Source organism: Pocillopora damicornis, chromosome 1 (assembly GCF_964200805.1).
Source record: "Pocillopora damicornis chromosome 1, jaPocDami1.2, whole genome shotgun sequence".
In the NCBI taxonomy this organism is placed as follows: domain Eukaryota; kingdom Metazoa; phylum Cnidaria; class Anthozoa; order Scleractinia; family Pocilloporidae; genus Pocillopora; species Pocillopora damicornis.
In genome coordinates this window covers 3897501-3911861 of record NC_142670.1, presented here as the reverse complement: position 1 = coordinate 3911861, position 14361 = coordinate 3897501, and the positions used below count along the sequence as shown (strand labels likewise).

The window sequence follows — 14361 nt, the reverse complement described above, 5'->3', positions numbered from 1 at the left end:
TTCTCAGTTTTCAATCAAGAAACATGTTGACACCATCCTAAAGGAATTGATTGGCTCTTCTGGAAATGATGTAAATCAAGAAAAGATGGAACGCACTTTCCTCACTGTCACTGATTTGGAGGAGTTCATTGGGAATTATGCTCAAAATCACCTAAATCAAACCGTACCTAAGATGAACATCAGTAGTGAACATGCAGGTAAGTGGATCTTAAAAAATGATTTGGAAGTCAGCTCTTGATTTCTAATTCAGAGTTCAGGATGAATACATGCATCATTCGTGGCAGATTTTAGAAACGTTTGCTAACGCTACTACTTATTCGACGTTTTTGGTATAAGCTTTGTCTATAGCAACCCTCCATCGAATCATTTTCGCGACACCTGAAACGTGTTGGACCTCTTTTAAGGCAGTTTATAACAGCGAATTCCTATGGCTCATCAGTTGTCTCCATTTCCAAGAATTCGTTCTATTTTATATATGTTCTTCAATATCGTCATACATATGAAGTCATAAACAGGGGAAAAATGAATAAATAAATTAAGAATATAAAAATAAGAAACCATTCGAATTCATTCCAGTGATATGTTTATGGATTTAAAAATGATCACCAGCACTTTATCTGACAATTGAATGGAGAACGCTCCTTCGACTGATGATCCCTGCAAACTACTTGCATTTACTACTTCTAAGTGATGGTTCTTCAGTCTTTAAGTTCTAAAACTTTTGAGGACGATAACTTGTTTATTTTGGCCCTCACGTAAAATAAGTCGCTGTTTTGCAATTAGATATTTTGGTCAGGAAGATTTTCCACGAAAATGAGACTGGAGTACAACTTGAGGATGATAAAGGAGAAAACTACGTCAGCCTTCCTGTTACAGGCTTCGATAACGGTTTGACAACTATCTTTTTCACTTTTTTTTAGCATAGAAAATTATATATTTTTCTCGTATTATTCAAATTATTTTAGCGATTATCTTTGTTCTTGGTTAAAAGGGGGACTGGGTTTCAAATACTAAAGACACTGAAGGTGAATGGCTGATATCTTAAGCTGGTTGTTTTGGTTTTCTTTTATTTCATTTTCAGTTCATTTCTCCTTTGGTCGAAATGTTTTACTCTTATAACAAGGCTGGGCATACCAATGAAACATGCCAATAAACGCGCAAGGTTTTAAACCGTGATAACTTGTACTATTTTCTAAAAACTCTCGTAGTAATACAATTGTTTCTATTATTTTCATCTTAGGATCAGTTGTACTTTGTGTCATTTACAAAGATCTCCATGAAGTATTCCTGAAAAACCAGACCGACTCTACTCCTCTCATTAGATTCAGGTTTGCTAAAACCTAGTATTGCATTTCGTATCTTATATTTCAAATTAATCTATTTTGGTTTGCTGATAACCCACGAAGGGAAATGTTAATAACAAAAAAGAAACATCTTCGACCTCAGTTTGAATTTCCCCTTTGTTTTTGTTTCTTTCGTCTTGATTCTCTTTTGCTATCTTTTTTATTATTTTCTCTTTTTATCCTTTGTCGGTCCGTTTGTTTGTTTGATTGGTTTTCTTTTATTAATTTTTTTTTAATTTTTTTTTCTTGTTTATTTGTCTTTTGGTTATTCAACAGTAATATCTTGTCTGCAACGATATGGCCGAGGAACAACACTTTCAGAAAGAATGTTACACTGAAATTTAAAAACCTAGCGGTAAGATACAATTAATCAAGAGAGAGCTCCATCTGAATTCGTAACACTATAAAGAAATTTGCACAGCGCTGATATTTCTGGAAAATTCAAGCCGAAATTTATACTTCCTTTTCCATCCCTTTGATCCATTTTTGTCTCGCTACATATTTTGTTACTGTTGTTTGTTGCTGTTGTTGTTGCTTGTTATCGTGTATGCTGTTGATTTCGTTTGTTTGGTTATGCTTTACTTTTGTTATTCCGTTTTTTTGTTTTGTTTTGTTTTGTTTTTGTTTTGATTTGATTAGATTTGTCTTTTTTCCTTATTATTACTATCATTATTATCAATGTTATCATCGTCATCATCGCTATTCTTTTTATTATTATTATTATTATTATTATTATCGTTACTATTAACATCATTATTAGTGTTGGGGGGGGGGTGGGTGGGGAAAGGGTTTTAAAAAAGCCGGTGAGAGCACTCCCAACTCCACATTAGCCACCAAGTCGCTGCACTACGTAATACTAACAGTACTTTACGGTTTCAGGACGCGCCGGATGGAAGTTGCGTGTTTTGGAATACTTCTGAAAACAGGTAAACAGCTTTGAATGAGTTGATGACATCGTTCACTTCAAATAATAAATTTGCTTAAGGACTTTGCTTTTATGCACTGGTACCTCACATTGTGTGTTCATTAAACTGATATCATTTCTTGTTGAGTCTATATTCTCGGCTTGCTTTGGAATGCTTGCGTGTAACTATGTCATGTACTTACGTAAGAACAGCATAACTGATGATTGTTAAAGTGATTCCAACCAGAGAAAAAGACAAGCCCACATATGTGAGAATTTCCAGCGCTTTTTCGTCCGTCTTAGAAATGAATATAAAAACAGTGATTCAATACTTGTAACGGAAGAGTGCCACACATCATATACCTGGATTAATGCAAATTTATGAAAAAGTGCCACACCAATGCTATCTAGTCTTAGTGCCTGTGGGATTAGCCCTTAACCCTCTTACCTACCAACCGCGCTCGACTTATAAATATCCTAATGTGATTATGCAACAGTTCAGTTGACCTCAGGCCCTGCTCTAGTGAGCTCCTCTGCTCATTAAATATATTGCTTTAAATATATACTTGGCCTCCACTCTTTCTTTCGCCTCCGATAATCGCACATGGTATCAGAAGTGGGATCCTACAGCAGGAACAAGAAGTAGCGGAAAAGAAAGTTGTTTCCGACCTCATTTCACATCGCGTGAATGAATTCAAACGCTCAAGATCCAAACGAAGAAATATTCGAGGAATCAAGCACGCCAGTCACGTCACCACCCACAGACCCAGTGGAACCGAGTTCTTCAACGGCTTCACTACAGACGGATAACCCACAAAGTGGAAGCGTAAAAATGGCCGCAGCAAATTTCAATATTCCTCCTCCGGCTAAGTTTGATCCCAAAACAGACGATTGGGACCACTGGATAAAGCGCTACGAGTTATTTGAAGCAGCTACGGAACGTGATGAGCTGTCAGATAAAGTGCGCATCAATACGCTTATTTACGTAATGGGAAATAATGCCGCCGACATCTATGATAGTTTCAAACTGTCAGGTGAAGATATCCAGTACGCGAATGTCAAACAAAAATTCAAAGATCATTTTAAAGGAAAAGTTGCTTTAGTCTTCGAGAGAACACAGTTCGTAAGACGCTTTCAGCAAGACAAAGAATCTGTCCTCACCTTCATTGAAGATCTTCAGTGAAGAGCCGACCTCTGCTCTTTTGGGGACCTTCGTGACCAAATGGTGCACACTCAAATAATTGCTGGTTTGCGTGATTCTCATCTCAGGCGTCGATTGATGGCAAATGACAACCTAACTCTGGATCAGGTAATTAAAGAAGTTAAATCCACCGAAATCACGAAACATCATGATCAAATTCTTCAAAACCCCTCAAGTGCCGCTGACATATCGGCAATACATGACAGGAAAGTTCCAGAAAACAAACGTCGAAGTCCAAAACCCAAGCATTATGGAGTTTCTTCGAAAGCAAAGAAAACATCGTGTTACAGATGTGGAGCTCAGCCAGGTCACCCTCCTCAGCGTTGCCCAGCCAAAGATGCTACCTGCAATGCATGCAACAAAAAGGGTCATTATTCCAAGGTCTGCAAATCCTCAAAACAAGTCCATAGAGTTAATGATGATTCGGAAGAAGATGATATCTCTGTAATGATCGTCAACGAAGTCGTCAACACAATCGAAACATCGGAGAAATGGCGTACAAATCTATCGATAGGAAACTCCGAAGTAAATTTCAAGATTGATACCGGCGCAGACGTCACAGTTATTCCTGAAGAAGTCTTTCGCCAATGCAACTTAGGAAAACTACATTACACCTCCAAAAGACTCTTTGGAGCGGATCACAAGGGTCTCTGTGTAATAGGGACAATTCGTGACACTTTATCCCTGGGAGAAAAGTGCGTGACCGAAGATATTTACGTTGTTAAAGGCCTAAAAGAGCCTCTTCTGGGGCAGCCAGCGATTCAAAAGCTAAATCTATTGGCTCGAATCAATGAAATCCAAAGTCAAAGCTACGAAGAAAGTATTAAAGCGAAATATCCTCAACTGTTCCATGGACTGGGAGAACTTGAGGGAGAATATGAAATCAAGTTGAAGTCAGACGCTCAACCGTTTGCCATAATGACCCCACGACGTGTTCCATTACCAATGAAAAGCAAAGTAAAAGAAGAGCTTGCCCGAATGGAGAAGTTGGGAGTAATCAGAAAGGTTGACAAGCCTACAAATTGGTGCGCTGGAATGGTGACAGTACCTAAACCAAACGGGAAAATCCGAATATGTGTGGATCTGACAAAGCTCAATGAAAACGTTTGCCGTGAAACGTATCCACTTCCAAAGATTGAAGCCTTGCTAGGTGAAATTGGAGAGTCCACAGTGTTCACAAAAATTGACGCAAATTCCGGTTTTTGGCAAGAGAAGCTAGCAGAAAACTCTCAACTCCTGACCACATTTCTGACTCCCTTTGGCAGATATTGTTTTCAGCGACTCCCCTTCGGTTTGAAATCAGCACCAGAACGATTCCAAAAGAGAATGCTAAACGAGCTGGAAGGTTTAGAAGGAGTCATATGCATTATGGATGACATCCTCGTGCATGGAAAGACGCAAAAACAACATGATGAACGACTTGACGCAGTTTTAACAAGATTGATCAGAGCAAGAATCACCTTGAACCCAGAGAAGTGCGAATTTTCAAGGAAACAATTGAAGTTCGCGGGCCATAGTCTCAGCGCTCAAGGAATAGGCCCCGATCCAGACAAGACTGCAGCTATTGAAAAGATGGAGAAACCGCAAAATGTTGCAGAACTACGGAGATTCCTGGGAATGATCAACCACCAACAAAAGTTCATCGAAAATCTGTCTGAGAAGACTATGCCTCTTCGCGATCTTCTTTCAAGCAAGAACGAATGGCACTGGAGTCAAGCTCAAGAAGAATCTTTCACTCGCTTGAAGAACGAAATGACTCAAGCGCCAGTTCTCGCTCATTACTGCTCCAATAAAGAAACTATTATATCTGCAGACGCGTCGTCGTATGGATTAGGAGCAGTCCTCTTACAAGTCCAAGAAGATGACTCAAAGAAGCCAATCGCCTACGCTTCGCGCTCTATGACGTCTACTGAACAAAGATACGCTCAGATAGAGAAAGAAGCACTCGCAACTACTTGGGCTTGTGAAAAGTTTGCCGACTTTGTCCTCGGTAAAGAGTTCCTTATCGAAACGGATCACAAACCGTTGGTGCCGTTACTAGGATCAAAATGTCTCCAGGACATGCCACCACGTATTCAAAGGTTCCGGATGCGACTTATGCGCTACTCGTACCAAATAGTCCATGTACCCGGAAAAGACCTCACCACAGCTGATACCTTATCAAGAGCACCACTTCACCGAAGTCTCACGAAAGACGAGAAGAAACTTAACGAAGATTTAAACCTCTATGTCTCACACATAGTAGAATGCCTGCCAACTACAGAGCGCCGCTTGCAAGAAATACGCCTTCATCAGGACGAAGATGAAGTCTGTTCAAAGCTTAAGCTGTTCTGCAGTGAAGGCTGGCCAGAGAAACATCACTTGAATTGTTCACTCCAACCGTACTGGCAGTACAGGGCAGAAATCACAGTTCAGCAGGGAATCCTAATGAAAGACGACAGAGTCATAATTCCCTCAGTGTTAAGACTCAATGTATTAGACAAGATACACACAGGTCATCAAGGCATCCAGAAATGCCGTGAAAGAGCGAAAAGTGGTGTCTGGTGGCCGAATCTCAGCAAGCAGATAGAAGATCTTGTCAGGGAATGCCCTACTTGTATCAAGACGAAAACTAATCGTGCAGAGCCCATGATTCCTACACAGTTACCTGAGCGTCCATTCCAAAAAGTAGGAACCGATCTATTCGAATGGAAAGGACAGGAATTTGTCCTCGTGGTAGATTACTTCTCGCGGTATTGCGAGATTGGCGTACTTCGAAAAGCCACCTCTCAAGAAGTAATCAATCACCTAAAAGCGATCTTCGCGCGCCATGGAATTCCAGAAACCGTGATCTCCGATAACGGACCGCAGTATTCCTCAGCGGAATTCGCCAAATTTGCAGAAAAATGGGGATTCACACACATTACAAGCAGTCCAAAATACCCACAAAGCAACGGAGAAGCTGAACGCATGGTGCAAACAACTAAAAACCTCCTTACAAAATCTGACGATCCGTATGAAGCACTACTCGCTTACAGAGCTACTCCACTGGAAAACGGATTCAGCCCAGCCGAACTATGCATGGGACGGCGACTACGCACCACCCTTCCAACTACTCCGTCTAAACTAACACCGCAATGGCCAGAGTTAACGACATTGAGTGAAAAGGAAGCCAAGATTAAGACCGAGCAAATGAAAGAGTACAACCGACGACATGCAGTTAAAGAGCTCAGTAATCTGTCGCCAGGCGATCGTGTTTACATCCCTGATCGCAAAGAGAACGCGGTAGTAGTATCCAAAACACCACAGCCACGTTCCTACTACCTCGACACTGACAGCAACGCAACTGTTAGAAGAAACAGACGTCAACTCAATCCAAATCCTAAAGAAGCAAAGTACACAACGGAAAGCCCTCCACCTGATCCTCCCGAAATTTCCAAGGATCAGCCACCTATTCCGGCAGAGAAGAACGAAGCTTTTATGTCGGCCCAAAAGTCTTCCATTCCAGTTCCCGTTCCTGGAACCGCTACTCGTTCCGGAAGAAAGGTCAACCCGCCCAAGAGATTAGGTTTTGATTAGGACTGAATGAACATTTGCTATTAGTTTCATGATCAAATTACTTAATAGACTCGCTTTCCACTATTAGAAGACTTTGCACAGAGACATTCTTACAGTATCGAAATGTCTAGAAAGGGGGATGTGGGATTAGCCCTTAACCCTCTTACCTACCAACCGCGCTCGACTTATAAATATCCTAATGTGATTATGCAACAGTTCAGTTGACCTCAGGCCCTGCTCTAGTGAGCTCCTCTGCTCATTAAATATATTGCTTTAAATATATACTTGGCCTCCACTCTTTCTTTCGCCTCCGATAATCGCACAGTGCCTTCTGAAATCAATGCATGAATGCTTAAAAATATTGTTACCTTAGTTAAACCGCTATCGCTAGTTCCCCTGCCAAACTGCATAAGAACGGCAAAGTGAGTCAAATGATTGCAGCTACACTCGGTGTAAGACTCGTTCTTCGATAGCAGGAGACACCCTTGTCCAGACCAGCTAGAATTACATCAGAAAACAGTTAGAAAAGCAGTCAAAAGCAGTCAGTCAATGAACATAAGAAACAAAACAATAGCCAGTTTTATAGACATTAACACGCGGAAGCCTGAGAAGGAGAAAAAGAATGAGTAAGAGAAAGAAGGAGTAAGCTAAGATTCCTTTAAGCAGGCGAGTCGAATCATAAAAATATAACCAGGCTTTGTATAAAATGAGGATAGAACTGATGTAGAATAAAATCAGTCATTTGCTTTTGATTAGAGACATGAGGGGGCCCTTATCTCAGATTCGAGTGAGTCTAGTCGCTTCACTTGGCGCAGGTCAACTTTTCTTCCTAGCCGGAAGTGGTGCTGTTGAGAACAAGGTGAGATATTATATCAAACGAGAAGACAAGAATCTCTTTCGGTAAATTTTTATGACTTTCAACCGACTCTTAGCTCAAATTTTTCATTCCTGTGCAGTCTGCCTGTGTTACGGTAGCAGCTTTTGTTCAATATTTCCTAATGGCCGCTTTCTGCTGGATGTTGATCGAGGGAGTTTATCTCTACCTGTTTGTTGTACAAGTTTACAACATCAACGACAAGATGAAGGTTTCACATGGATTTTCATGGGGTAACTATTAATTAAAAACCCATTCTCTCTTTGATAATCTTTTGAAAAGTAAAAGATGAAGATTGCCATCAGCATCTTAGACATCATCATCGTCATTTGACTCTGTTGTCCCTTTGAATTCCGAATCCACAGGTCTACCCGCTCTCGTCGTTTCCATATCGCTGGGCATTGCAGCAGGAACCGGGCCGGGGATTAAAAGCGATGTCAGCGAGAAGTTGTAAGAAATAAATGATTTTTTTGTCAAGCGATTTCTGTCACGAATCCTGTTTTTTTGTTCTTTTTTTTGTTTTTTTTTTGTTTTCTTTTTGTTTTTTTTGTTTGCTTGTTTGCATTGTTTTAAATTTTTTTTTGTCTAAAGGTTGGTTTGTTTTTGCTGTTTTGTTATTTCTTTGTTGTTTTCAGTTGTAATCAAACATGGAAAGTACTGCGTACATGCATGGGCAAAAAAGTAATTAATTGATAAATTATCAAAGTTTCGCATAATTAATTTTTATTCAGCTGCTGGATGTCATCCTCTAACGGCATGATCTGGATATTTGTTGTATTCGTTGTGCTGATTGAGTTGGTAGGTTAAATTCCTAAATATTTTTTTTTTCATTTTTATCTTTCACGCTTTACTTTCAGGTCTCTTTGCATCGTGAGCATTTTCCCCGCCGCTCTTTTTAACCTCTTTGACTCTGTTCAATAGTTTTCAACAAAACATGAAATATATGAAGGATACATTTTGCTTGAGGTGAACCCTATCGTTGGGAGATGCCGTCAGCGGTTACTGTGCAAGGTTTTTAGGTTGAAAGTCCTGGTTCGAGTCTCTACTGGGTTATTGCGTTGTTTTGTTGGACGAAACGTTTTGCGTTCATAATGATTTTAGCCATCTCCTTCCAGCTGTATAAATATTTACTGACGAATGGTCCTTACACCTCAAAAATGTCTTGCGGAATGCTAGGGAAGGGGAAGGGTTAAAATTTTGACGACCATCCGCTAAGGAAAATAGGACCACTTAGCTCAAGTGCAAACTCCTGTTTCCTTTATAAAGTTTGATTGTTTTTAGATTTTGTTTTTTGTTTTTTTTTTTTCATTCTTATCACTTTTTTCAGTTAAACACATTGATACTGGTGCGAGTTATCAAGGAAATGACGATAATGCAGCATGTAAAAGACAAAGTCAGCGAACAAACAAGGTAAGTATTTCAGCGGCGCCAGTGGTAGGTTCATATAAGTCATTAGCCTCATACTTTGCTGCCTTATACGACTAATGTCAACTCACAGCAATGGTAAAAGCAAATTATCTTGATTTTCTTTTTTTTTTCCTGATTTTATAGGCTTGGTGTCAAGGCATGTGTGGTGATGATTCCTTTGCTAGGGATCACGTGGCTATTTGGTCTTCTTTTGCCCCTGCATAAAGCGTTTGTGTACATTTTCACAATTTTCAACTCTACTCAGGTAAAATAAATACAGCTTTTAGGGATAAAATCCGTGCTCATACGATACCAACGTAAAAGCAAATTCTACAGCAAGTTGTACTACCCCTTCCTTACAAGTTTACCAGTTGGTAAACTTAGTGTAATACAGAGACAAAGTAGAGAACTTGTGATTAATAGCAGTAAAGGTTTGGACATTTTTGCTGCCCAGTAAGTTTAATACTGAGAGGTTTAGGGTTGGAGGGGGGGGGGGGGTTGTATGAAAGCACTTTGAATTTACTAAAGGCGTTAATGGGAATTCTGAAATTGCGATTTAACAGGGCCTCTTAATATTCCTCCTTTACTGTGTGAGAAATCCAGAGGTATGTTATCAAATGTTGTTTTAAGTCTCTTTGTAAACTCTAGTTTTTTGCTCAGAGTTTTACCTGGCAAGGCTTCCACTTTGAAATAAGAAATTAAACTCGATGGTTGTATGTATGCGAAGCGCATAGAGTTGTACAGTTCTTGAGATCGTTTTGATATCAACTTATTCATGCAGATTAAATCTCGCTTCAAAAGAAGGATAAACGCTGTCAACCCAAATGCAGATGAAGTAACAGGCGTTAAGCGAGCTTCGCAAGTAAATGAAACAATCAGCGTGATACTGCTAAGGAATTGAATGTCCAGCCTCCTAATAACCATGACAGTGGCATTGGAATCTCTGAGATCTGATTCGTCATCGTAGTGTTGTTCCTTAGCTTAAATCTGTGTATATCTTAAATTAAGAAAATTTTAGGTAAGGATAACCAGCTTCAGAAGGCTCTGACAGCTTTGTATCGATCCGAAAAGTAATAAAAGAACGTCTCAAGTAATCGGTATTTAAGGTTTCCTCCTTGTGGAGAAAAGAGCATTGGAGATAGTTGTGTTTAGAAGCTCTACATCCAAGGCATCAGTTTACAGGGTAATGAAACTATCATAAGCCACCACAAATTGTACGGCCCTCACCAAAAGGAAAACACGTTATGCATACCAATGGTAATCAAGATATTATTACTCTCAATAGAGACAAGGGTTTAAAAAAAAAAGAAAACAAACAAACAAACAAAAAACTATGAATAGTTTTTTCTCTTGGCAGTCTCGCTTTTACCTGTGTAGTTGTTTGAGAATTTTTCCCTCGGGAGTGGCGGTTGAGAAATATCTCTTCATTGACTCTATGAGTCTCCACTCTGATAAGTCCGTTCCTCCTGAAACACGCACGATAGCTTGAGAGTTGAGCATCGGACTTTGAATTTTGATAATGCAACTTAATCCATTCAAAAAGCTTTCTCAATTTGTCACATGTCAAAAAAAAGACTTTATTTACTTCCTCATTTAAAAATACATGATTAATAACATTTTAATGAGGAGCGTGTAATGCCTCGATCGAATCTTTTCGTTGAATAACAGAAAGAAATTTCAAATAATCTCGATTTAAGCCTTTTTTATTAACAAATGAACAATCAACCCTCTTTACGTTTGTTATTCTCGTGGTTTTAATTTTACTTGTTAAAATACCAACAAAAGCAACAACAGTGCTAACTTGTAGCAATTCTCAGAGAAAGATAAGTTTGCACCAATTATGATCATCAAATTACGATTCATTTATCCACCTACTTTTGCGTAAAGATATCACAAGAAACCAACCATAAACGGCTTATCTGAACGGGAAAAACTTCAATACAAGTACTCCACCCCCTAAACCAGGGTGCACTTGTCGACCTTTTGCCAGAAAAGTGCGAATTCCATGCACTGAATCAAAAAGAAAAAAATCCTGAGATAAACAGCGAAGTTATTGAGTGAAATGTCGGAACAGTCCCGCAGGGCTCAAAACCCATGTACTCAATAGGAGTAGTCTGTTGGTGTTGGCGACGACGACTGGTCTCCCTGAAAACCATGTTACCACCAAAAATTCCAGCCCTCTACCCCCAAGCTTTGGATAAAACTAGCTCGTAAGAGCCAAAGAGGACTTGTGTGTTTTTTATGAAGATCCTGAAATTGAATAAGTAGGGGCATAACTCTTAATGAGGAACTGAAGCGTAATGGTCACTTTACTTCAAGCAAGCTTTAGAGGAATGAGAAAAAGTCTTGGTAGTTCTTTTCGTTCGCTTCTTATTATTTGAAGTTGTCCAAGGGCATTCAGAAAGAAAAAAACTGGCAAAAAGGCATTGCAGATCCATATTTATTCACATGCAGATCCATTTTGAAACACAAAATACAAATATTCCCGCAACATAGTGAAAGTTTATGGAGAATTTATATATTTCATTGGCAAATTTGAGTCCCCTGATAACTGAGAGTAAGGTGAATCGAATGTTTGCTTAATAGAACCTCGTTTTTTGCTTGTTCACGGCGATGCTCTTAAGGTGATAGCCGGGGATTTTTGGGATAGCATCCTCCTCCAACTTGTACTTCGGGGATGTTCGAAGCATTTCGGACCTGAGGTCCTATTCGCAACAATGTCGTTCGAAATGTTGATAACAAACGCGTAGGTCATTCGTGACGGTGAAAGTCATTTTTGTATGTGGTTGGTTAATTTGTGTTTCAACTTTACTCACAAAAATTGGTACCTACTTAAAAATTATGCTGTGCAATACACTATAAATAAATTAATGACGGTTAGAAACTAAATTAGGTCGGTAGAAAGTATCATTCTATTCCTTCCGTGGTATTTCGTGGGAAGTATTGTGAATGTCCACACGGTTGACGTTAAAGAAAGCCTAAAAACACCAACTCCCTCTCAAAATGAAATTCATACAACCCCAGAACAAGATCACACTGTGTTTGACCGCGTACTACTGAGCTGATAAGGCTTATAAATATCTTCCATATCTGAAACTATCGATTATTGAAAACAAGTATGACGAGAAAGATCTGTATGACGAGCGCTTAGGCGCGAAACTCAGAGTCATAGAATCGATGCGTCCTCTTAATTCTTTAACTTATGTATACTTAGCTCTGCTACCACAGTATTGAGCACTTAATGCCAAGGTAGACTCTACCCCCACATTTATATAAATATATATACATATTTTTTTTTTCATTAAAATGATAACGATAATAGTAATACATCCAATAGAGGAATATTTGGCTTTTTAGGACTATATTTATGCACCTCAAGCTTGGTTCGAATATATCTACTTTAATAATTACACGCAAGGATGACAGAAACACTTCTCCGTATGATTGAAGTGGGTAGTATTTCAATTTTTTGTACAAAATGACTTATTTAACCGTTATTTTATGTAAATTTGATAAGCGCCGCACCTCAAGTGGAAATTATGAAGTTTTCTTTGGAAGTATGAGGCCAAGGCGCCTTAGTGCAATGCTGAAATATGACAGAATTTTCCATCAGTAGGTTTATGATTGAAGGCCTTTCAGACGTTTGATGACGCTAGTAAAAGAATTAGCAATGACTATCACATCCTTGAGTTCGTCTTAATTTTTCGTTTTCTCGTTTTCCTCTGTATCCTTGAACTAATAATTCTCGTTTTGTCGGCATTAAAATGAAATGTTATATTTTCCTTTGATACCAATAGAGTAATGTTTAAAATCCTTGTTTAAAACCCTTCAATTGCTATCCGCTGTCAGCTTAGCTAATTTTTAGTCTCTCAAGAAAGTCTGTATTCGTAAAATGCTATTTAAATAACAGAGGAGTTAAAATTCTTAAAGGTGTATTTGTTTCAAATTGTCGAAGTAAAAACAGTTTTTTGGTCCTTCATTTGTGTTGCCAAAAAAAGGAAAATACTGTGATGAGATGGAGGCTTAACACGAAAATTTCCCTTGGTAGACATGATTAATTATTCATTTGAAAATTTCCTCTTTAAACAGATAAAGCTTTCTCAATCTCGTTTTAGTTCGTCATGCAAACTAGGAAATTCGGCCCAGTTTTCAATAAAGACACCTAATGAGTTGAACACTCTTTGTTTTGTCTTAATGATCATTCATTGCACATCTCGCAGTTGCCATATCATTTACACAAATACGTCAGTGTGTGCCCAACGTATGGGTGAATTAGAATGAAAAAAAATACCGCGAAAAAGCGGTACTGCGATTCAATGTCTTGTCATCCGCTATTTCAAAGCAAGTTTGAAAACTATTTAGTTTGTGTTAGGGGGGAAGTAAAGTGGAAAAAATTAATTAGGGTGAGGAAAATTTCGGTTCCTCCATAACGAACACAATAATAATAAAAAAAAAATTAAAAAACATTAAAAAAAACGTCCGCTTTGAGAAGTTTTTAATTCACAGCCACCTGCCACTTCCTAATGATTTCCGTGACACTTCGTATCTGAGATATAATTCTAGTCATGTCTTAGTATTAATATTGTCTGAATTTAAAAAGAAAATAAGGACCCAGCTGGTCAATTTATTGCCACCAAACTCAAGGAATAATGAGTTTAGAAACTCACGCCTAGTTTGGTCTATGCCTATTTCCTTGATCGCTCAAGATCAAACGTATCTCTGTGTCTAACGTCTGCCCAACGTCACTGCACACACACCAATACCTTCGTCATTGTTTCACGAGACGGTGATCCTAAAAATGCCGAATTCATATCTAAAAGTTCGAAAGAAAACTCTAGCTAAATTGGTCTGGAGAATGGCTTTTCTTGCACTAGTGGTTGGTGAGTGTTTAAAAGTAGTATGGTGACCTTTAAATATGTAAACTTTTAAAAAACTCGATGTGTTAAGGAGGCTTTTGGCTGCATGTGGTACTTTCAATTGCGCTTTTTGTTTTTCGACGGAGCTCTTTAAAGCTCTCTTAAGAGCTCTTTAAAGGGAAAATATGGTCTTGAAAATTTTATTTCTGTTGAAAGAACTTTTCGACAGGAATTCGAAA

The 14361-nt window shown here is 38.8% G+C and overlaps 3 protein-coding genes and 1 long non-coding RNA gene across 5 annotated transcripts in view; 3 read left to right on the top strand and 1 right to left on the bottom strand.

The window, feature by feature from the left end:
• The window catches only part of LOC149051380 (adhesion G protein-coupled receptor E3-like), a 494984-nt gene that overhangs the window by 291549 nt on the left and 189074 nt on the right, over window positions 1-14361 (bottom strand). The gene's annotated exons all lie outside the window — the stretch shown is intronic.
• On the top strand, window positions 14-2269 carry LOC149051397 (uncharacterized). Of its 2 annotated transcripts, XR_016180784.1 has the most exons (4): window positions 14-197; window positions 784-1328; window positions 1620-1698; window positions 2223-2269. It is a non-coding gene; the product is annotated as an uncharacterized LOC149051397 (long non-coding RNA). The 2 variants fall into 2 exon arrangements; XR_016180783.1 differs by lacking the exon at window positions 2223-2269 and having other exon boundaries at window positions 1620-2105.
• LOC149051396 (adhesion G protein-coupled receptor D1-like) lies at window positions 7997-10352 on the top strand. Its single transcript, XM_089186243.1, has 4 exons — window positions 7997-9269; window positions 9411-9531; window positions 9830-9871; window positions 10048-10352. Exons 1-4 carry the CDS (start codon window positions 9223-9225, stop codon window positions 10165-10167), a joined length of 330 nt encoding a protein of 109 aa, XP_089042369.1. The 5' UTR covers window positions 7997-9222; the 3' UTR covers window positions 10168-10352.
• The window catches only part of LOC149051395 (uncharacterized), a 10684-nt gene continuing 9657 nt past the window's right edge, over window positions 13335-14361 (top strand). The window contains exon 1 of the mRNA XM_089185614.1: window positions 13335-14146. Coding sequence (XP_089041740.1) covers window positions 14065-14146 — 82 coding nt within the window. The 5' untranslated portion in view covers window positions 13335-14064. The remainder of the gene's footprint in view (window positions 14147-14361) is intronic.